We start from the raw sequence: 25,116 nt of genomic DNA on the forward strand, positions 1-25,116 counted from the left end.
TCTTTTGGAAGGACGTACAATTAATACTTTTCTGCTTTTAATGCAGGATGCTGTTCGCTTTAATATAATTTCAAATTTCAGGTTAGTAAGTTCCAAGATCCTTAAAAGGATGGGGAGAAATCAGCAACAGCTCAATCGCAATCTAGCAATGGTAAAATAATAATTTCTGACAGCATGAAATAATACAGACATAAAAGAAGCAGCCAAGGATCACTGCCTGCAAAGAACGAACTCTTTCTCTGTGCCTGAAGGTGCCAGTCTGGGGTGCAGACACATTGTCTAGATTGTGCAAAGCAGAGATGTTCTTTCGATATTACACTGGGTGGAAGCAAAAGAGCTTCACAGGGGAGCCAGGGCAGTTTTATAGCTGCTGGAAGTCAAATTCCACTACACAAGTTTACTTCTGACCTGCTGCCTTTTTTTTTTTTTTGTCAGTGAATCAGCAAAACAGAATCAGAAAACAGAATCGTTTTCACTCTAGTTTCTTGCAAAGTAAGATGCTTCTCAAAACACTGAAAGAAACAAGATTAGCTTCACATTATGTTTAAAAGTAACTGATTCTCCTGACCTTTTTGTTTTTATTTCTGTGAAAATGATACGGGAAACCTCAAAATGCAATCTGCAGAACCTGTAGCGTTCAACACAAAATAACTTGTGTGCTGATCATTTTTCTTCCTTCTTTGCAGAGTTATTGGTGCCATGAGCAATTTCGAAGAGTTCCGTAAAGCTTTCAATTGCCCAGTAAATACAACTATGAATCGAGGTGCAGAATCTTGCCGGCTGTGGTAGATGTCTCTTCAGATCTTGTGTTGAGGAGTCTACAATGCAAACTGCTGCATCTCAACTCCAGCCCACTGCTAGAGATTCTGAGTAAAGTACAGCAGTGTGGAGAGATTTCATTTCAAATGGATCTTCTGATCTAGGCTGATGACTTGCATGGATCTAATCACTCTTTATTCAGAACCTAGAAACCTTTAATATAGGGGTTTTTTAAGAGAAAAAGAAAGGGAGGGGATTTTTCTTATCCATGAAACTCCTTCTATTCATTTGCATTGCTGTTGATGGATAACTGTCCTTATCAACTCTAATTCCTGATTTATAGTTTAGCAAGAGGTAAATGTTAAATCCAGTTTTAATCTATTGCTCTGCGGGGGTGCTATGCAGAATGTTCCCATACAAAATTTCTTTCTTCTGGATGAAGAAATTCACAAGACCTGCTACAAAGCTCTCATCTGCTGTCTAATACAGCATTTTCATAACTTACCCTGTCATTGCCCAGCATGACATAAATGATGTGGCAGACACAAGATTTTAGATAAATTCAGTTTAATATCTGATTAGTGCCACAGGTTTTGGAATATTTTCAAACTGAGAAAGCACCTCGTGGTTTATATCTGCAAGAATTAAACAAAAAGGATACTTGCTAGACCCTGACTTTCTCATTTTAGAACAACTTATGGTAAAAATCAGTATATGGTGAATATTAGAGTCTGCAAATGGATTTATCAGCATCGCGATACCCAGAAACATTAGAATACTTATTCCTGTTCACAATGTGGCTGTTTATTTCCGATAGGGTAAATTTAATTCTGTGCTGAAGGTAAGCATCGTGTACACTTAAGTTTGAAATACTACACCAGCTTTAATTTTGGGTTATTTTAGTGCCTGGAACTCAAAGAGGAATGTAATTAGTGTACATGCATGTCCTCAAATTCTGCATTTGAGGCAAATGACCTGTTCAGAAGCAGAGGACTTTTAAATGCAGCATCTACATAGACCATTTTTTTTCATCAGATTTATGACAATATTCACAAAAGACATACTTTAATACATCAGGAAACATGTAACACTACTACTAAGCTTATTACTAAAGGAAAGAAAATAAAACAAAATAGCCCTCTCCTCTCCAAAGAAAGATCCACATTTAACTGGTATTTATTTTTACCTTGTGCCTTAATTCATTTTTACACAGTGGAATCATTTCAAACGGAGAAAGAGAGTTTCTTTAGATTCATTTATTTGCTGCAATAATTATGTGTGTTTTTATGTGTGTGTATACATATGCTTTTATATATATATATAAATTCTCTTATTAAACTGTCTAAGATTTATCAGTATATAAATGTTAAGAAATGTTAGTCAGATGAACTTTTTACAGGGTTTGTCAAGTGTTCCCTAACAATCAAAGCAGATAAGAAGATAAATTTTTGAAATGGGGAACACCATGGAAACAGAACTTGAAGAGTTAAGTCCTCACACTGCCTTTCAAGGAGAAAGAAGATGAGATTCCTGAACTTCATCTATTGCCACTTTTTAAAATCAGGATATTATGCTGTGGGACCAAGACTTTTCTTTCCATTTTTCACTGAAAGAGCCAAATCCTCTTTAGAGGGAAGCACTTTTACTCCCTGTAGGAGACAACTATATTTCTGAGTCCCGTGACAACTATACTTCTGAGCCCCGTTCAAGTCTGTCACTTGAATTGATGCTACTAATTGTTTTCCTGAGATATTTCTCAAATAAACAGCTTAGATGGTGGAAATTTTGTAGGCCATTCCCAGTCATGGCTTTTAAGCAAAGTGATTCTGTTTGCCTGCTACAGGCAGGAAGGTTTTGTAGCAAACTGAGTACCACTACACTCATTTCTTTCCTGCTCTCATTTGAGCCCTTAGTGTTGGCTGGTTGGCTAAGTAGCACAAAGTTCAAGGTTAAAATTCTCACTCCATTAAAGGCAGTGTCCTTTACAGGACATACAGCCAATGTCCTCAAAAACACCAAGATATCTACTCAAAATAGTTATATAACCTTTCTGAATTACTAAAGCATGCAAAACCGATTTCACAACAGTTGGTTTTGAGTTTTCTAATTTTATCTCTTGGGTCAGAGAGACAAAGGACTTTCTTGTTTCACGACTTTTCCAATGGGACAGATCCTGTCATCCTGTGGTTTATGGGGCTGTTACTCTGTAATGGATACTGTTTTCTTCTAAAACTCTCTATGTTCACTGTCTTAAATGTCACACCAATATCCTAGGCTGAAGGCTGCAGGGGGACAAGGGTAGAGAGAGCAGGGATGGATTTTGGGTCCTGATTTGAGGAGCTAAGACGAAGCAAATGTGCTGCCAGGAAGGCCAGGAAAAGCCCTTGCCACTGATGTGCGTGCTCAGCAGTAGCCTCTGAGTTTCCGGTGTCCTGGGCTTACACGTGGCAGTAGGCAGAGTATGCCGAGTATGCCAGAGTGAGGAGCTAAGCTTTCTTCTCCTGCGTGCTTTCACCTCGAGCCAAACTGTTGAGAATGCAAATTACAGTTCACTTGGGAGTCCGTTATTTAGAAACTGGTTGAAAAGGGAAACAAAAGGTAATTAAGCACATTCTTAAAACAGTGCTACCAAAGTAGCTGAAACAGTGCAATATTTTGTGAGGGCTCTTTCCATTATTTCAACAATCTCCCTGGCCCTACTTTGTTTTCACATTGTGCCTCCTGTATCTATACGAGTAGTGCTATCGAACTCACTCCTTGTATCTATCTCAACAGACCCTTCATCATATATATTCTTCTCCTGGCATTTTTTTTAATTGCCATTAATTATTTCAACACTCTTTAAACATGTTGTGAAATGTTCTTTCAAATTGGTTCGGTAATATTGTTATCCCCTTGACTGGGAGGGAAAGGATCAGATTTGAACAAAAAATGTTTACCTCTGTGTATTTGAAGAGATTTTCTCTATTGAGTAGATATGAGCTCCAGTCCCACATCTCCTTCTTTGGGTCCTGAAAATATCCAACTCTTTTTTTGGTCCAACTCTGAAAAAGCTCAAATATACCATCTTGCACACAGTATTTCTGCTGATCTACTCTATGCAAGAGTAGCTCTGTGCATAAGTAACTCTCTGAAAAGGTGGCTGTGCTACTCCCCTGTGTAAACTGCTTACAGGTGCAAATGATATCTGAGCTGGGGCTTGATACTAAATGACCAAAAACCATGGTTGTGTTATAAGACTCTTGTCTTGTGCTGGGGAACTTCAGCATTCTTTAGATAGGAATTCTATCATGATACTAGACATTTGAAGTATTTCTAAAATAATCAGAGGATTATGTATAATTTTTCCTTGAGTATTATGCAGCCAATTACATGCATAGAAGTATATTTCACAGCAATATGTTTTTTTATATGTATATATATATAAAAATGTCTCCAAAGAAATATTAAAAACCTCATGAACCAAGAGGAAAAGCCATAACAAGTTAAAAAGTCTCTTGTATTTATGTCTTTTTAATTTGGAATTTTATTTCACTAGTCAGTCTGTCATACTTCCTAACTTTTCTTCTTGCGTAAGTAGTTGATCGACTGTTCCAAACACTGGCTAACTGTGTTAGCCAATAAAAGCCAAAGTGATGGAGAATTGTCCTGTACATGCATTAGAGCAAAAGCTGTTTGGGCTCTCACTGTCCAACTCTATGATGTTACTTCTATGATACATAGCCTTTATGAAATGTAATAAAGAGCATAATGACATGGCCCCAGGTTCTCCAGGCTATTATTGCTTGACAGCCTAGAAAAGACCTCCTCTCTGAGAGATTCATATCGCCATCCTCTACCAGAGTTTATTAAGCTCCACTTTCCCCCACTAATCTGCTGGAGACAATTAAAATGAACATAGGAATGAGCTGCCTTGGATGAGAGCTGGCTGCTGTACTTGCCAAAGGGAAGGCTGCTCCGTTGTTACCTCCTTGAGCAGCTGCAGCAGAGGAAAGAGCTGCCTGCCCATCAGCATGGCCCTTCCTTTCTTGCCCCTTTCTTGCCCCTTTCTTGCCCCCTTGAGAGATGTTCTCTCTTATCCTGGCTCTCTGTAGGCTTTCCTGCTCCTCTGTAACTTCTAGGTGTTATCCAAAGTCTTTGTAACAGGATAACCCATGTGGCACAAAGCTCCCCTGCTAGTTGCTGCCCAGCAATGGGAGAATGGCTGCAGCTGGCCTTGCTCACCAGTATTTTTAATAATGCTGAGTGGCACGGCACATTATGGATTTACTGTTCGTACCTGTGGATTTGCCATGCCCTACATTATGGATTTACTAGCCTGACCAACCTTTGTAAGGGCAAAATTAAGGATTTGCATGGAGGAGCAAGACTGAGCAAAGCCACAGTGGGGTGGGGACATGAAACCAGGCTTGGCGTATGGAAAATGTTTTGCTTAACTTTCTGGGGTTTTCTGAGATTGCCATTCTCTTGGAAAGATGCTTTAAGGATGGTTGTAGATCACCCCAAGGAATTCAGGATTTATCTGTTACCACAAGAGCCTGCTTTACTAATCAGACAATTTAATCCCATTTAAAATGTAACATGTATTAAAAAGAAAAAAAAAAGAAATTAAAGCTTCCCTAGGGATTCTCCAACGCAGCACCATGTTTTATTAAACATAACATCAAAGCTGGAAGTTGCTGAGGATCAAGATAATGTGTTACACTAATTTGTGATCAAAGAAAGAGATATAATGATATTATTTTAATCATCCATAAGCACCCCAGCTGAAAGAGCTTTATCTACATGGTTAGGCACATACACACACATGTTCTATCTGGGGATCTGAACTAAATGGACACATTATCAAAAATGTATTTTAAAAACTTCATCATATCAATAGCTGATCTCTGAACGGGTGAAAGAGTGACCTGTTTACCAGCGTTTGGGAAGAGGCTTCAAAGGGGATTTTTAAAAGCTTTTCTATTTCAGAGTTTATTTAAGCCAGCAGCACTCCTTTGAGCAATGACAGTGTTGGTTGTTTTATGTGGATGCCACCTTTCAGAAACGTGAATAGTGCAGGTTTACAGGAACCTACAGGAATATGATGTCACATACTCTTATTTCAACAGTAGGGAAGTATTTGCGTAAAGCAAGGAAAACAAAATTCTCCTCTGAATTATGAAATTTATGGAGAAATTAATATATGCCATGATATGAAACCTATGGGGGAAAAAAAATGAGTTTTTTTCTCTTCTAGAATATACAGTTGCCCCACTAGGGCAAAAGATTCACAAACCTGCCAGATAATTTCTGATCCTGCTGGGAGAATAACCTGAGCATATGTGCCATGTTTGCCATGTTTGTAATTCACTGGGGAGTGATGTTACAGGGCTCTTGCTGCTCCCCTTGAGGAGCACGGGCATTTTGGCCATCCACAGAGCTCTGGTTCCAGCTTTGGTTCCAGATGAGCAGTTTCTGGCGGTCCTGCTCCATTCCTGGGTGCTGCCCAGGGAGGTGGCTGGTGAAGAGGTTTCCCGAATAGCCAAGGATGCAGCAGTCACAGGACTGTGAACACAGAGGACTGTCTACAGGGCTTTATTCCTTAAGTAGTGAAGGAATAAAGTAAAAACATGTTTTGCAATCCAGCTTTCTGAACTTGTCTTTTCTAGGGAGTCCCCAAATAAGTCTGGCTGTAATTCTTTCACTGATTGCTGGTTTTCATGCGTCCCTTTTGTTCCTCCCCACAAACCCATATAACAAGCATATAGATCAATCAATCTCCATATCATGGCCTTTAAAGGGAAAGGGTTCAGTTCAGCAAACCAAAGCAGCCCCACTGCAGGTTAAAAGCATTGGCATGTTCTCTGTGCTGTGACTGCCCTTACTCAGATGCTTACAGTTAAAGCATCTGCTTTATTATCGTGCTGTTAGGATGGGGCTTCAGAGGTTTGCATGGGTGTGTGAGGGTGACAGCAACATACAGAGTGACCTCTGAATGGGAGGCTGAAGAGAAATTAGAGAATCTTTTCTCTAGCGTGGTAAATCATGAGAAGATTTTACAAAGCATTAGTACAAGGGCACTGCTATAAAAGATAATATATATTGCTATGGCATAGGAAGTCTGTAAGTCTACATTATGTAAGTGTGCATAAAAGTGTCAGAAGCATGCATTATTTTTAAATAAATAGAGTCTCAGGGTAAAACTCTGACCCCACTGACTTCATTGGGTGATTTGTCATTAATATCAGTGGGGCTAGGATTTTACTCCATCTCTATAGCAGCATATAGATTTTACTGATTTAAAACCATTTGGGATACACATTTTTTAGAGAAAAAAAATAGTCCTTGGAATTTAAAAAATCAGTGCTGCCCTATCCTCAGTTATTTGAATAGGATTGATTCTGTTTACTTTTTTCTAGCAGGTACTATATTTTCATCTTTTAAAACACTTTTAAAGTTACTTTATGACTCTTTCAGAATTGCAAAGTAGTTTTTTCCATAAAGTAGACCAAATTGCCTTTGACAGATAAGACTCTGTTAAGCATTAAAGTAAACACAATATTTACTGTTGAACTAAACATAAGCTCATTTATGCCATTTAGACTTTCTTGTCTCCATGATGAGACACAAAGTCTGATTAACTGAGAATAAAATATCTAGAGCCTGACACAGGAATTTTCCTCCAGATCCCACTAAGTGTTTTCTAAAGGAATTAGCTAATGTTAATTTCATTTAGCATATGGGAGAACAGAGTTGCAGAGAGTTGAAGTAACCACCTCAAAGTTAATAGGCCAGGATAAGAAGAAAATGCATCCCACAAGCATTAGCCCAACATCTTATTCCAGGGTGCCTCTTCAAAACTAATGTATGAAATTTTCTTCACTTTCTTGGTTGCGACAATAGATAATTTTGTTTTTTAGCATGTACCTTTTAAATGCCTTGGACGTGGTGCAGGGTGCATAGACGGAGCAATCCTCACTTTCCCTCTTTCTCACCTTTGTGTGTATGGTGAGACACCTCCTCGCAAACCACCCAACTTGAAGGTGGCACTGATATGCCTGCCTTGCGTTGTCCCTGCTACAAGCACCACAGCTGTCCAATAACACAAAATACAAAGGAAAAAAATCTGAAATATGAAAATCTGTCATTCTGGCTTTGAAGAAGCCATAGACAGAAGTGCCCATGCCTTGCTCAAGGAGCAGACTCTACCAGGATGATGTGTGCGGACATCTGCAGAGCTACCTTTGCCCAAAGTGGTTTCTATTACTTAGTTCTGAACCAAAACAAAGGCAGATTGTGTGCAGAAGGTGAGCCGCCTAGCAAGGAAGCAGTCACAGAGCATGGTTCAGCTGGATCACCTGGAGCCCTGGGAGCCATCTCCAGGAGGTTCAGCACCTGTTTTCATTTGCTTGGTGTATGCAACACACCAACCTCTCACAGAGTCGGGGCCAGCTGGATTACACTCCATAACCCATGATGAAGGCACATGCACATCCTCAGCAGCAATGCAGCACTAGCCTTGTGAAAGAAGACAGAGAGGGAGAGACCTTCCTTAGCAAACGGGCACAGCTTGGTTCACATGAGCACCAGTGTGAGGAATAAAACACGAACAGTTAATCGGAGTAGATGCATTTCTCCTCCCTCCTCTCCCTTTCATGGCCTGGCACCTACATCTATCCAGCTCTGCACAGGCCCAGCCTTTGGTACCAGGTAGGTCTCTTTCTTTGTTGTCTTAGCCAGTTTAGCAACAATTTAGTTGAGCTAAAGGAAAATGGCATGGTCTGACTTCAAGCTAATAATTATTATTTTTAACTTTCCAGCCTCTGATAGAAGGGCAAAACATGGAGTCTTCCTTTAATGAACACTTTCGTGAGTTCAGCTGGGCCTTTGTTTGTTTTCTCTCTTTTCAGAGCATCCACAGCCAGCAGTTCAGAGCTGCTAGCACGGTGTGCATTGCAAGAACAACATGTGTTGAGGCAATCATTGTGTCTGTATTCAGCAGGCTTATTCGGCTTTGTTTTAATAAATCCAGTAATAGGCTTTCAGAGGCAATGAAGGGAGAAGAATAATTTGCAAACAAAGCTGTTGGAAAGACTACAATGCTTACGCAGAAGAGAGGAGTGTGATTTTGGAGGTCTGTGCAGCTGTTTTATTTCTTTAGAGGATTTTAATCAACCTGATTACACAAGGAAGCAAAGGGATTTTTTGAACAGAGCAATGATAATCAGCCTGAAGAGGAAATAAAGGGGTGTTTTCCCTCTCTTGGGTTCCTCAGTTTTATTTTCTGCCTTTCATATGACTTTACAAATGTGAGTGCCATATTAATTCATTCCAATTAAAAAAAAATCCATGCTGGGCTCTTGCTGGAGAAGCAATTTTGGTCTCTTCCCACTATATCATTTAATCACGGATATCCTAAATGTTTTCAAGATTGCCACGGCTGCACCAATCTGATTGCCATCAGTGTAATGGCTTTCCTAGTGCACTGGAAAAAAAACTATAATTGGGAATAAGCCCATACTTTCAAGTGGGATTAGCAGCTCGACTGTAGTCTTCTCCTAAATTTCCTGGTTTGATGTTGCTCCCTGGCTCCTCACTTACTGACTGGCACTGCTGCAAAGCCACCTGACGGTGCCACCGGCGTGAGTTGGGCTATTGGGTTAGAGCAAGTAGGAGGAACATGAGCCCATATTGCTGCAAGTGCTTGCCTTCCTGCCCTATTTGAAGTCATAGCTATAAGTTGTAAAGAAAGAGTTATACATGTGGGTGACCTTACACTATTCCTTAAACAAAAAAAAATAAGGGGGGCATTTGCTACCTGCCCCTTCTGAAGACTGATTAGATGGGTTTGTCCAGCTTCCTGCTGCTACCTGCAACCCCCTCCCACCCACAGCATCCCCTTTATACCACACTAGCAGTGTATTCACGGAATCACAAAACAGCTGAGGTTGGAAGGGACCTCCAGAGATCCTCTAGTCCAACCCCTTTGCTCAAGAAGGGACACCCAGAGCACGGTGCACAGCATCATATTCCCACCTCAGCAGCAGCTTTCTTCTGCGCATCTCACTGCATCTCCAAGACCCCCCAGCCTGGCTCTATGAACTCTCCTTCTCACGCATTGCCCAGCAAACACCACAGGCTGGTGTGGTGCTTCCCGTACTAGGTTGCTGTGCCCCAGTGGAAATAGCGAGAGACTTTCTTGGCTGCAGCACTGGAGTGAACGGCCCTGGGCACTTCCCGCGTGGGCAGAACCCCCTGAGAGCCATGGCACTTCAAAGGCAACCTCATGTTGCCCAGATCCAGCCTTGCTCACTGTTTTCTTTCATAAATGTAGGCGTATTAGCTATAAATGCAAAAAAATTGGTGCCTTAGGTCTGTAATCCACAGTCATCCCTGAAAGTGCCGTTTTTGTTCCATTCTGTGCTAGGTGGTGAAATCCAGTTCGAAGTTTAGCATCATTTTTTTTTTCTGCCGGTAATTGCAGTTCTTTAATTTTCTTCCTGCTCTTCGAGGCCACCCTATGTTCAGCTGGAAATTAATAGTTTATCCTCTGTAGGAGTGATCTCTTTCTGGCCTGCTTCCCGACTCTACGCCCTTGTGTTCTTCACAGCAGTCTCTTCTAGGAAGTGTAAATGGCCGAACTGCGATAGGAAGTTAAATGTTAATTTTAAAAGATTTCAATTTTTTTTAAATGTATTTTTTTAACATGAATGGAGGGAAATGGAGAGACAAGTACCATTTGCTAATGGGCCTAATTGTGCCAGTCTAAAACCTACTTTTTTCTTCCACTACAAGATAGGTGTCAGATAGGTCTTAATGGAGAAATTAATGTGGAAAATTCTTTGGCTTGCCTTATTCAGATGCTTAGACTTGATAATAGGATAAGAAATGGAACAATAGGAATAATTCTTTGGTTCATTGTTTTTAAGGCCATAAGGGACTGTTATGTAATTGTTTTTTCATTGTTTTTAAGGCTATAACAGTCCCTTATGGCCTTATAAAACAATGAACCAAAGAACAATTCTTATTGTTCTAATTCCTATCATTTTGTTTATAAAATTCTTTGTCCTTGATTTTTTTTCCCCTACAGAGAATAACATTTCCAGAATGGAAAAAAAAGTCTTGGGGCCAGTTCTCTTAAGACAGTTAAGTGCCTGTTTAGACCCCTGCCGTGTCAAACCTCTTCAGTGCCCCAGCATTTAGTAGATTGACATTTGCAGGATTATTCAAGTGTTTACATTGCCAAATACACTGCAAGTCCCACAGAGAAGTTCTTAGTTTGGAGAGAGACAAACTTATGTTGGCCACAAGCTTAGTGCTCATCTTCTGCCGAACCCAGCACTGTAGCCAGGTCACTGACATATGAAGCAGCACCAAAACTCCTGGTCACTCAATGGCTGGCAGAAGAGAGGGAGTATCTAAAGGATGTTGTATTTAAGGTGGGGAGACACCATTTTGGATCTAAAGTTCTGGGCTAGTTAAACAGCTGCTCTGGATTGGATGTCTGCTGTGGAAAAATGAAAAAATCTTTTAAGGCATTTCCAGATAAATTTGTTGGACCGGAGTGTTGTACCAGGAAACAGTTCAGGATGCAAAAAGGGATCACTTGGAATTCAGACAAGAAATATAACAGCTCTCTGTCAGCTCCTTCTCTCTGGGTATCTGAGTGAACCAACCATCATGTGAGGAACACAGTGAGTTCAGTCCCAAATGGTAGAATACCCTCTGTAGACTTAGTGTCCTCATATCAGAGCTGAATTTTGCAAGAGTTGATGTGGTGCCTGAAGAATGTCTGCGATTTTCTTGGTCGAGCTTATGCAAAGAGTGGATATCAACAACAAATTCAGCTACTTAGGAGGAACGTTTAGTTCTGAAAATAGTTAGTTCTGAAATATATGATATTTTAAACAATTTTCAGTGAATTGTAGCAGAAAAGGCTAACTACGAGTATGAAGAACAGGAACTGGGAGAGCTCTGCTCTCCATGTCAAGATGACACAAATGCAATATGATTTTAAATAAGGTAATACAAGGATATGAATTTATGATAAACTTCATGAATGTTTAAAAGCAAGGTTTTTAAAAGCTGTTCTTGCTAGCTGGGCAAAAGAAGGAAGGTTAAAAAAGCAGGTGCTAGATGGGATTTGGAACAAAATATGCAGAAGGGCTCATAGAAGACATAAAATTAACCCCTATTTGCCAAGTGAAACTCCCAGATCTTGACCAAAATGGACAGACAATCCAGGAGGACATCAGCCAAAATACCACAGAAGATGAAAAACGGAAAGGCATATACATCTGACATACATATGCTATATACATTTGCTATATACATGGCAAATATATTTGTTTATTTGTATATTTTGTATATATTTGCTATATACATAGCAAATGCACTGTGATTTTTACTCCCAGGTTGATGCAGGAAGAGGCAGCAAGTGCCAAATAAAATAATATATATGGTAGAAAATGACAACAATATCATAGTCCTATTGTCCCAGAAAAGTCTTTCACAGGGCAATGAGCAGCTTTGCAAAAGATGGTGCATATATGTGCAACTTCAAAGTAATGCACTATTTTGCCATTTTAGGTTGCACTATATCTGAAGGAGACCTGCTGCCCCAGGACCCTGTCGCAGGAATGAGCAGCTTGCCTAAAGGCAGAGGCTGAAGGAGAAATCAAATTAGCTCTGGGTATTGAAGAGCAAGTAGCAGATGTAACTGTGCAATTAGATGTGTGCTTTGTTTTAGTGGAAAGCGAAGAGAAGCTGGAACTCATCACTTATGCAACAGTGCAAAAGAATGAGATAACTATGTTAAAAAGAAAAAAAAAGATACATTTTCCATCAAAGGCAAGAGAAGATATTATTACAAGACATCTGAAATGAACTCTTCTCTTAGCTTTGTAGTGACAGCCTGAGGCTGGGAAGTCAATTGAAAAAAAGGCATGTATCCAGGCAGTACCTTCTTAGGTATTCACTGTTTTATCTTTCCGCAGTTTTCATAGCTGATGTATTCCATGAGAAAATGTCACAAATTTCTGATAGTGAAGAGAGTGAACATGCTGCACTCTCTATAACCTGTAGCTTCACATACAATCTGAAGGTTAATGTCTGGCAGTGAACTAGAATCTTTAAAGGAAAGTCATCAACGGCACATTTTATCTCCTGGGGTTTTTACATTTACATGTTGTAAACATTGTCATCTTTCATTGTAAAGACAAATGGGAATATAACCTTCATTGTTTTCTGAATTTGTGTTTGCACCTAGATTTTTTGAGGAAGACCTTGGGGAGCAAAGATTGGAAGGACACAGTGCTTTTTCCCCTGTTTTTGTGCTCAACCATTAATTTATTTTTTTTTCCAGAACTGTCTTTCATCTTTCCAAACAATGATGTTTTATACTTGACAGAAATGGTAGCACTCCCAATCATCTGAATCCAATTCTGGGCAGCTTAATTAATAAAGTGCTTATCATAATGCCCTATGGGGGAAAAAACAAAAGTTTTCCAAGTGAAAATAGATATAATGTGTTGGCAGAATGTTAAAATACAATTGGTAATTAATGTGCATATTGAGATAAAAAATACAGAGCAAGAGTCAGAGTTTGGGAAAGAATTTCATATGAAGTAACAAAACAGAACAATGCGTTTTCTCTCTTTCTGATGCCTCTTAAAAGATGATTTTTCTATGAGCTGTTTTCTTTGAGGATTTGAAATCTTCCATGGAGGGTTGGCATCTGGAAATTATCCTTTTCCATCTGGGTGCTACTTCCAAATCTTGAAAGATTTAGAGTCATTTCACTGGTTCCCTTGTGTGAATGGCTTCAGTGAGTTCTTCCTTAGAGTTTTTCTTCCTACCAGTGGGATAAATTTAGCTAATTTATTGTAATATAAGAAAATGTAGAAATACCAGAAGACCAGTTGCCACTGACATTAGCAAGGGATGTGAAGGGCAGCAAGAAGGGCTTCTCTGACAGACTAGCAGAAGGAAGACTAAATAAACCTGCTGCTAAGTAAGACTAGATAGGGATCAAGTGCCAAATGGCATGGAAAAAAGTGCCTAGATTCTTGATACCTCTTTCCGCCACCCCCCCCCCCCCCCCCCCGGCTACTGAAGACTACCTTCAGACCTTGCACTTCCCTGAAGCTGCTTGCTGTGGCTGGAAGAGTGCACCAGTACCAGAGTAGAATGTAGTGTTAGGATGTACCCAAGAAAACTAGACGTATGCAAACCCATAGGGCCAGATGAGATGTCTCTGGGAAACCAAAGGAGCAGGCTGATGTCACTGTGAAGCTCTAAACCAGCTTTGGATGTCCTGCCAAAGATTATGGAGCAAAAACTCTTGGAAGCCTTGTTCAGGTACATGAAGGTCAAAAAGCTGATTTGGAACAGCCAGCATGAATTTACCGAGGACAAATTGTGCTTGATAAAACTGATTGTATTCTGTGATGAGATAGCTGGCTCTCCATATGGGAATAGCAGTGTATGCTGTATATCTTGACCTTAGAAAACCATTTTATGCAGTTTCCCATAGTACCCTGATAGCTATATTGATGAGATTGCTTGGGATAGGTAGACAAGAAACTACTACATGGTGAAAATTGTCTGGATTGATAGGTTCAAAGATTTTCAATCAATGGTATGATGTTCATCTAGTTGCTGATCACTAGTGACAGGCTTCAGGAATCAATACAGTGGCCAATACAGTTTAATGCTTAATGGATGGATGGGACGGTGTGCATTTCCATCCAATTCACAGATAATACCAAACTAAGCTCAAAGGAACCTTGGCAGGCTGAAGAAAAGAGTTGAGAGGAACTTCATGAAGTTTGACAAAAGGGAAATACAAGTCCTGCAGCTGGTAAAGAACTTCCCCCCGCAACTGTACAGCGTGAGGACTGCCTTTTTAGAAAACAGATTTGCATAAAAGGAGGGGTGGGAGGGATCTCTTTGTGTACAAAGAGGGATCTCTTTATACAAGATGTATAAATGAGCAGTGTGTCTTTGTGGCAAAGAAGGCCAACTGCATCCTGGACTGTATCAGCAAGAATATAGCCAGCAGGTCTGGGGAAGTGACTATTCCCCTCTATTCAGCACATGTGAGTTCTTATCTGTGCTTTTACCTGTACTGTGCCCAGTTTTAGGCTCCTGTTACAAGAAGGATATTCACCTGCTGGAGCAGGTCCAACTCCAGTCACCAAGATAATCAGAGGCTTGGAGCACATGGCATAAAAGAGAAAGCTGCAGGAAATGGCTTTGTTTGGCCTGGAGAAGTAGAAGTGAAGGGGATATTTTATGGCTCTCCACAACTATCTAGTGAAAAGGTATAGAGAAGATGGAGCCAGACTCTTCTCAGAGGTGTGGTGTGATAAGACAGAAGTAGCAACAAGGGAAATCCTGAACAAATATTAGAAAAAAAATGTATGCATTCGTTGAACACTGATACAAGTGTCCAAGAAGGCTGTGGAGTCTCTATCTCTGGAGCTCAGACTTCAACTGGAGAAGGCCTTGAGCAGCTTCTCTAGCTGGACCTGCTTTGGATGACAGAAGGACTAGAGATCTCCAGAGGTTCCTTCCAACCTGAATTACTCTATGCTTCTGTGACAATGTTATTCCTATAACAGGTACACTTTTGTGAAACTAATGTGAAATCCTTAAATGCTAAATGAGAAATCTTAGAGCTTTGGCTAGCCGATTTAGGTGTTTGGATGCTGAAAACATTTTGGTTGCCAGGGTAGATACAGGAACATCCTCTGAGTTTATTCAGCAAAGTAGGCCAGTCTTACAGGAGGCAGGAGAAGGAGCAGGAGGTTAACATAGTGACTGTAATACTACTAAGATGTGTCAATAAAATATGGAATATTTTATGTTTCTGAATGCTGCACATACATGAGTCCTCACATGAGTGAGGAATCTGAGCCCATTTTGCTAAAAATATCAGCATTTCGTGGCTGATAACAGTTTGTCAAGTGAGTTGGGCCAAAATGCCCCATGAAATGTTCCTGAGCTTTGGAGGAGTTCAGCTCTAGGTCTAACTAATGCCTTCAGGAAAGGGCAGTTCTTTCGACTGAGTCCTTTCATGACCAGGCCTTCCTGAAAAAGTAGCAAGGTGAACGTTAAGGGACAGTTTGTTTAAAGTTATTTTTTTAGAGTAGTCTACCAAAGTGAAGGGTTTTTGTTTGATTATTTGTTGGAATTAACATTGTTAGTATGAATTTTCATGGTCACAAATAACATCTCAACATATTCTTAGCTCTGATCTAGAAAATGGCTGCCCACATCATTTTATGGTCTCCTTTTTAGAGTAAAAAGCTTTGCTGCAACTCACAAAATCCTTCTTTATAGGGAGGAGCAAGGAACAAGTACAGCTTGACAATTACTACATAGCTAATAATTCTGAAGGACACAGCTACATGATTTTCATTAATAAAATTACTATTCTCAAAATTCTCAGAAGGCTGTTGCAAATGGCATCCTCGAATGCTTCTCCTCAAAAAACTTTGTATCCGCAAGCCCACAACACAGCTTCTCCCTCTGCTGACATTTATTGATCCTAAATTCTCACAGCAGGGATAACGGGTTTGCTAATGGCACATACAGTAAGTTTCACAATTTACATGATCTATAAATGAAGCATTTCAAGAGTGTACAATCTACCATGAATGAGCTGAGTCATAAATTGCCACCCAGTTACATTTAATTTTGCCAGTCTAGCAAACATATATCACTTTCATCTCTGTAGCCCCCAGCATGCTACCAAAAAAAAAAAAAAAGAGAGAGAGAGAATTGATAAAGCTGACTAGTAATTTGTTTATTTTCTGACATGTAATAACATATCTAAGAAAGGTCAGCTAGTAAAATCTTCTTTGGGATTCTTGGCAAAATAAAGTAAAATGGACACAGACTTTGAAAAAAGGGAGAACACAGCAAATTCATTAATGTGTCAAGACACCTGCGGCCTTATCATTTAGGAGAAGCGACATAAAGCCCAGGGAGAGACAAAGACATGTACGATGCCTTGAACTCTTAAAACTTGGTCTTTCATCTTGAGCAAACTGAGTTGTCTTCAAAAGAGGCAGGGTACTTTCTCAGCCTGCTGCAGAGCAGGTGCTCATGGGCAGCCAACAGCTCTTGTAAACGTTTTTCTCTCGGCTCCCCTGACAGAAAGACCAGCCTTCCTGGCCGGGGCAGTGGGCAGAGCAACCTGCTGCTGCAGGGGACATCACTTTTGCCTCAGTGCTTTTAAAAAGGTAAACTGTCATGCTCTAAAATAGAATGACTTGACTGAGCAAGCCCTGGACAGTTTTCCACTAATTTCCCAATTGCCTTGCATTTCATTTGTGTCTGGCATTGACAGACACATCGGCTGTAAAAAAGCTTCAGTAAAAGGAAAAGGTCAAGGTAAGGGGGAAAATGAACAAGAATTGAGCTCAGACTGCTCTCGCCTGGATACTTTCCTGACACGCTTAGTGCTTGGATGGTGCTCCTATCTCCATGATGTGCTATGTCGTGTAGATACAGTAGCTGAGGTCCATATAAACCTTGGGTCCAGTGCATAGGTCCATTAAATGTGGCCATCAAGATTATTGGCCTTTTCTGTTCTACTTTTTTTCTGAGAATGAGTGTTTGAAGAAGAAGCAATGCTTTTCTCTTGGAGCAATGCAGGAACAAGGGAATGGATTCAGGGAGCTGATCTTTGTATTGTGGACCCAGCTGTTTTTCTATGTGCTTTTAGTGACTTGAAATTGTAGAAAGAATTGTCTTGATCACAAGCCTTCTTTGCACCTTCCCCTTGAATCTTAAAGCTTTCAGCAAAACATAGGGACTTTCTTGCTTCTCAGGTGTGGAGACACTAAATGTAGGGGAATGCTGAAGCATGAAGACCAAGTTTATAGCTTGATGAAAATATAGCAAGAACCTGTATCAGTATCTCCAGCCTCCTGCATCTATTCGAATTTTCAGGGTGTCAGTTTGATGTATACAACATCAGACTGTGACAACAGGTCCTCCGGAGCCAATGGAAATGGCCAGCTTGCTCACACACTCATGGGAATGTAGGCATGGGAATGTGCAGAGCTCAACACATCCTGTCTTCCCAGGCACTTTATGCGCACTTCAGCTAGCCAGCTTACCAATGGTGACTTTACTCTTCTGCCTACACTTTGGCAGAAGTATTTCATTTCTGTTTTTTTAAATGTACTTCAACGTATTTTGCAAGGCAGTGGCTAAATCATTAAATACTTAGCCAACAGTACATCCAGGATGTACTGTTGTCTCTGGTAGCTTTGGGGAAAAAAAGGGTAATCTGCTGAATATCTTATCAGGATTGCAAACAGGAGTCACTCTCTTTTGTGGACATATGTTGGCTCTTGTTGGAATAAGCAATGAAAGCCTAGTTCAAATGTTTTGTTAATCAGGAATTGTAGTAAAACAGAGCCTGACTGTTCTCATTAGACACAAAATACTTGACGTGAATAATAAGGAGAGAGTCAGAGAGTATGGAAAAATCAAGTGTAGCACTATCTTTAACCATAGCTTGAACTGGGGACTGATCCCACAGAAAGTGTTTTTAAATGTCGTGATGGCATTCTTAGGTAAGAAAAACACATCAAGTAACCTTACTGGTGCTCTTGAAAGGTTTTTAGCTAATTGCACAGGATACTCATTTCATTATGCATAAAGCTAAAACTCACCTTGATGGGAACTGAACTAAGCTATTTTGCAGAATAGGTGTTTACTAACAATGTTTGCATATACGAGTTATTGCATGTTTCTGTTATGCTTTGCAAATGTCCTTAATAGAATCATAGAATCATAGAATCGTTAAGGTTGGAAGGGACCTCTAGAGGTCATCTAGTCCAACCCGCCTGCACACGCAGGGTCACCTAGAGCACGTGGCACAGGACTGCAACCAAGCGAGTTTTGAAGATCTCCAGAGAAGGAGACTCCACAACCTCTCTGGGCAGCCTGTTCCAGGGCTCTGTCACCCTCACTGTTAAGCAATTTTTCCTTAAGTTCCTGTGGAACTTTTGATGCTCTAGTTTGTGGTCTCTAGTTCTGTCGGTAGCCACCACTGAAAAGAGGCCAGCACCATCCTCTTCACTCCCTCCCTTGAGGTACTTATAGACACTGATTAGATCCCCTCTCAGCCTTCTCTTCTCCAGGCTGAACAGGCCCAGCTCCCTCAGCCTCTCCTCATAGGGCAGATGTTCCGGGCCCCTGATCATCCTTGTGGCCCTGCGCTGGACTCTCTCCAGCAGCTCCACATCCCTCTTGTACTGTGGGGCCCAGAACTGGACACAATACTCCAGATGTGGCCTCACCAGGGCTGAGTAGAGGGGCAGGATCACCTCCCTCGACCTGCTGGAGATGCTCTTCTTAACGCACCCCAGGATCCCATTGGCCTTCTTGGCCATGAGGGCACACTGCTGCCTCATGGTCAACTTGTCGTCCACCACGACACCCAGGTCTTTCTCTGCAGAGCTTCCCTCCAGAAGGCTGGTCCCAGAACTACAGAAGCTGTAGCTGTAAGGATACAACATGCATATGAAAAGCCTGCACATCAGTAACGTGTAAATTAAATTATTGCGCTTATTTGTAAAATGACTGGCTAATTTTGTGCATTGTCCTGTGCTGGGGACCAGGTAACCTCTGAGAATGTCTGTGCTATGCTGAATTACACTGACCTCCATCCTAAGGTCCTTACCCATTCTGATCACAGGGATGAAAAGCAGAATTTGGGCTTTTTGTTTATTTATTTATTTTATTTCAAGCAATGCAGAAAGTTTGGTGAAAATTCTATTCTGAATAAGCAGAATAGAATAAGCAGAAATATAATTAACTTTCCTTCAGATTGGACTGGTAGAATCAACTTGCTTGGTGCTAAAGAAATTCTTAAATTGTGCATGACTAGGAGTGTTTTTACTTAACCATTCCCTATGTAAAAGCTGCTACTGGGGACTGATTTCTTGGTAACATGACAACTAATAGGTAGAAGGCCTCAAAATTTATAGCTTATTCTTCTATGGATAAGAGAGGGAGTATGTCATGACAGAATTTTCTACCTATGTTCAATTTTAGAGTAATAACTCATTTTCTTCTATTATTCATTCTAAATGAATATTAAATATATTATTTTCAATATTTGAACTGTCCCTCAAGCTGTCAAATAAAGCACACTTTGAAACATGTTACTCTTCAATAACACCGTAATTAGCATATGTTTCATTCCAAAGCTTCTCAAGAGCTTTTCTATTTCTTTTCCTCATCAGTTCTCAATGAAATCAAGCTATTCTGAGGCTGGAACATAAGAACTGATATGTGATAAGATTATGATACAATAAGCTCAAAGTGGATTCATGCATGCCGATTCCATATGAAACCACAGATAATTAAGTAGAAGTGGTCCCTTCACAAAATAATACATTATTTTTTCAAATATTAAACTTTCACGTACAAACTAAAAATGCATGTTTTTAAAAAAGTCTGAGTATTTGAAAAGAACTAAACCATTTTATCAAAAAAAATGTTTCAGCTAAAGTATGTATTTCAGTAAAATATTTTCAAAAATAAAATATGAGAAGTTTTTCTAATAAGCACAATAGATTTAATCAGACAAAACATTTAATGGATTTTTAAGGTTGGAAAAGACAGAAAGGGAAAATATTTATGTGCAAGTAGCTAATGTCTTAGCATTCTGTTATAATAAAGAAGTCTTTCTTTCCGAATAAACCTCAGTCTGTTATATTTCATTGGAACATTCATTTTACTGAGACAGAAAGCTGAATTTTGGAATGGTATAAGGCTCCTCTAAGAAATGGAAAAATTTAGATGCCTAGATACATTTCAACCCTAATTGTTACCCTAATTTCCTGTTTCTACCATCTCTGTTTGCAGAATTGCCGCCTATTTTTGAGTCATCTTTAAAGTCACATACTTTAGACTTTTTCCCCAGAGCTGTATAATAAATAATAAATGTTATTTTTTGTTAAATAACTTTTTTCCTGTTTCTTTTTTTCCTATTTCAACAATTCCTTTTTTCCTTTCCTTTTCTTTTTTTTTTGACATTAAGAAATCTCCAGAGTTGGCATCTAAAGTATTTATCAGCATAAAACAAATAATCCTCACTCTCCTTTATTAACTTGTTCCTGAATAAAGTTTATGGGTACATTTCAGCTCAAAGAAAACTAATACCAGGATTGAGACTCCGTGAAAACACTGCAAAGAGCTGTGAGCGGGAAAGGGGAAAGAAGAGAAAGAGATGATTGTCTCTATAAATAGAATATTTTCTGCACATCACTGATCCTGCACAGATGTCTGTCAACGACAGAGATGCTGCTTCAGGAATCACTTAAACAGCTGCATTCCAGGCAGAAGAGACAATTAACAAATGGATTTGGGCTGCAGAAAAAAATTGTTTGATGACAGATGTTTGATACAATCTTGCTTTTTATTTATGGAGTAAATGCTCTTAATCTGATTTTCTTCTATTATTTCTCAAAGGAGCATAAGTAATTTTTTTCTAGGTAAAAGTGCTTATATAACAGTTCAAGAATTGTTACTCTGTTGTTTTAGTAGGAGAAAGTAGATGTTTTGGAGCCCTATTTGACTAACCACAATTCTTTTCTCTGGGGAAGGACAAGACTGATGTCTGAGGAAGGAATATGCCCAATCTGAGACTAAACAAGGCCTTCTTAATGTGAACAGGATACAGTTTTCCAGGGAGTGCTTCTCTGAGAGTGTGTTGGTTCACCTCTTCCAAATGTACCTTGAGATGGTGTATACTTTTTTCAAGTCTTCAAAACTTGTAAATTTATTTCTGGAAGTCACTGATGAATTAATGTCTCTTGTGTTATTAAGCAAACATGTTTATCTAAAAAATAATTACTTAAAGAATCATAAACTACTGGATTTTCAAGGAACAACGTATATAGCTACTACTGTGCACAAAGTCAGTTTAGGAAATCTACTGGTGCCTCCTAGTCTTCGAATTTATGTATGTTTAATAATTCACTGACTAACTTTGGGGATAGAAGAGCTGAGGCAAGGGTTTACATCCCTTAGCAATTCCTCCTCATTCTACCAGCACCTGAAATAAATCCAGGGAACTCCGAAGGGAGCAAGGATTGCTCCACTTTTACTTCCGCAGTCACTTGCCCATATATTTTTCTCCTCCTTTTGGTATTACTTTGCCCGATAATCTCTGCACTTGTTCCAAATTGGCCGGAGTTAGCACATGGGGAGTGGAGGAGATAAGGTGTGGGGGACGGGAAAGACATTGCCGTGTGTGTGGGGCAAAACCCCACAGGGAGGAGCGTGGCGGCCGTGATTTGCGGTGCTGTGGTAGGTGTTGCTGCAGAACAAAATACATGCAGAGACTTAATGGAGCTGGTGTACTCTCTCAGAGGAGTTAATTTAAGTACCCTGGATACTCTAACTACCGCCTTTACAGCCTGAAATCATTTGGTTCTAATTTCTGAGCAGGGACTTGCAGCCCACACAGCAGCAGGCCTTGATGATTATTAATTATATGTTTTCCTCTGTTCTGTATGACCTTGTTTGGAAAAGCTGTGGGGCAAAGCTAGAATATTAAGAGTTTTATGGGCCCTGTCATGCCTCCTAGCTGGAAAAGAGGAAAAGATTTAAAAGAGAAATCGATAATCCAAAGTATAACCTTGAATTCATGCCCTTTTATATTTCAGAAGGCACTGCAATCCAGGTTGAACTTTACTCATCCAACGTGCACTACAACTGAAGGAGCAAGCAGGTAATCTCCTGGCTATCTGCAATTAAAATTCATACAGACACCTTTCAGACAGCGTAATAAAAAATGGCAGCAATCTGCAAAGGCAGGCAGCAAACTGCCCATACCAGGGAATCCTAACTTGAAAATCATCATTAGCTTAACATTAACAAGGATCCTGACACCGTGGCTTTAGCCCAGGTAATGGAGCATGTCAGAGAGAGGAAGGGCTCAGCTGCTGTGGGGAATCCAAATGAAATCTAAAGAGGCAGAAGCTTTGATATAAGATTTTTGCCTCCTCTTCATTTGCATTACCCAGGAAGAAGCTGCATTACTCTCCTATCACAAATTCATTTTGTTCCCCTTAGGAAACGCATGTTAATCCAAAAATTCAGCCCACTGCAAATGTGAATTATTAGATTGTATTTTACGCTGTATTTAAAGAAATGCTACTCTTACCGCTCTAGCAGTGGTTCTTCCCATTAGGAATAAATGAAGCAACCTGTCTGGAAAATGTCACGAGGAACTTGAAAGCAGTCTGTTTGCCACAGTTACAAAGAAAAAGCATCAGCAGACCTAGATTTCAAAACACAGCAAGACAGACATAATACTTTTGACTTCTCTGAAAAATCGTTTGGCCTCCAAGCCTTGACATAAAACATTTCTCCTTGTTAGCTCTGCTGTAGTTGTCTTCCATATGTTTGCAACATAATGCCATTCTCTTCATGGTAGCTTGTAGAGTATGTGAATTATTGCAGTGTTATTGGGAAGAGGGCCCAAAGATGTTCACGCACTATAAAACCAGCAGCAGCCCACACAGTACTTTTAATGTTGTCACACAACACAAGAACAGAATAGTTCAAATTAAGGTAGAAATCTCAAGTCTTCCTTCTCCTGCCCTTTTCACTACCAATGTAATGGGCCTCTGCTCTCTAAATTGCAGAAAGTGGTCTCGCCAGAGTAGCAAACCTCTGTGATAAAGATTTGTGTACAACTATAACTAGTAAGAGAAAAAAAACAAAAGCAATTTCGTGAAGGCATAGAAGTCTGATACAGAAGGGAGACTGGGAAAACTTAGAACAAGAATATAACACCCTTTCTTGCTTGAGTAATATTTTATGCAAAAAGTAGTGCCCCAGAAGTCACAGCTTGCAGCATGGTAAGTGCTGCTGAGAGGCCAGAACTGGCTTCTTGGAGCTGCTCAGGAAATGGAAGAAATGATGAGTTCTGCTGTCGCTTTGCCTCATCTTTGTCCTCTCCGGATTTGTTTCATCTATCACTCATGCCTTATTGCTGAAACCAAAACAATAATCTCTCTGAGATGAAGAACTGTCTTTTTATCTGACGAGGGGTCTCTCCCAGCCAGTATGAGCTGTATAACAAGATGACATTGACTTCGATTCCCCTGGTGTGAACTGGAATATGAGACCTGGTTAGCATGAGACCTGATGTTCAGTTTAAATGCTGCCAAAAACAGCTGTCAGACTCTGGATGAGGCTTTGAATAGGTTGCTTCTGAGCCAGTTTATTATTATTATTTCACAGATAAAGTAATTAGCTAAAGTGAGAGAGTAAAGGTTGGGTGAAAGGACTATGAGATGAGAAGAGACCATTTCCACTTGCTGCCAGGCAGCTGTGGGGGATCAGCCCCAGAAAACAGATCCTGCTGCTGTGGTAAGAGCAGGAGAACAACAAAAACCAGCAAAAAAAAAAAAAAAAAAAAACAGCAAAAAGCAATGGGGGTTTTGACACTAACTTTGGTGACTGCCATGATTTGGTCTTCAGTCCGCACAAGAACAAGAGATATTAGGGGATTCTAAGTGGATGGGCTTTGATGAGTATGAAATCTCAGGGAGAGCTGTTTTCCAGGCAGAAAAATTTAACCTGTAAAATAAAATAGGGTCTGTGCTCTTCAGTGTGTGCACTGCAGGAGCATCTTCTAGGGAGATGTGGAGATGCAGCTGCTTTCCCCTTTATAGCACTTTTGCGGGGCAGAAGACATGGAGAGCATTTGGTCCACTCTTCTGCTGTTTTATTTGTAGTGTGTTGCCATCACTCCTTTCTTCAACAGTTTCCCAGAAGACTCCGGGGATTCACATTTTCTTGCCTCCCTCTCTCAGTTTACTTAGGTGAGCAGGAAGAAGCCTGCATGGCACTTAGGCAAAAAAATTATAATTAAGGCATAAGTAGTTTATTTGGAGTCCTTGCACCCAATGTTATGTTTCCCATTAAAAAAAAATATCTGATAAAATATATAAGTGCCAGAGATGTCAGCACAGGGCTATGTAAACAAAACAGCTGGCACAAAGGGAGATTTTTCCTGCTGGAGTCTGTTATGATAGGGATTCTGCTTGATTAAATTGAGCATGCAGGGAGAACTTCGTCCACATCAGAGAAGGAAAACAAAATCCCCCAGCAAAAGGGGAATCGCCAGCGAACATATGCAACTCGAAACAATGTCTTTACACAGTGTGCACTTCTGGACTCAAATAGTTGAATAGGTTGCTCCTGGAGGTGAACCTCCAAATTCATCTGGACTCAGATAGATTTTGAACAGTGTGCCCTGGATTATTATAGAGTGGTTGTCTGTTAGGGAGATTATTGTTGAACATTTTCACGTTTTTTGCAGGAGTA

The 25,116-nt window shown here is 40.1% G+C and overlaps 1 protein-coding gene across 1 annotated transcript in view; it reads left to right on the plus strand.

Moving 5' to 3' along the window:
* The window catches only part of PHEX (phosphate regulating endopeptidase X-linked), a 93,831-nt gene extending 92,997 nt beyond the window's left edge, over window positions 1-834 (plus strand). Inside the window, exon 22 of the mRNA XM_088532716.1 lies at window positions 687-834. Coding sequence (XP_088388842.1) covers window positions 687-789 — 103 coding nt within the window. The 3' untranslated portion in view covers window positions 790-834. The remainder of the gene's footprint in view (window positions 1-686) is intronic.
* Window positions 835-25,116: the final 24,282 nt, after the last annotated feature.

This window comes from Tinamus guttatus, unplaced genomic scaffold (assembly GCF_059628265.1).
Source record: "Tinamus guttatus ecotype Peru unplaced genomic scaffold, ASM5962826v1 Tinamus_guttatus_pri_ptg000470l, whole genome shotgun sequence".
NCBI lineage: Eukaryota > Metazoa > Chordata > Aves > Tinamiformes > Tinamidae > Tinamus > Tinamus guttatus.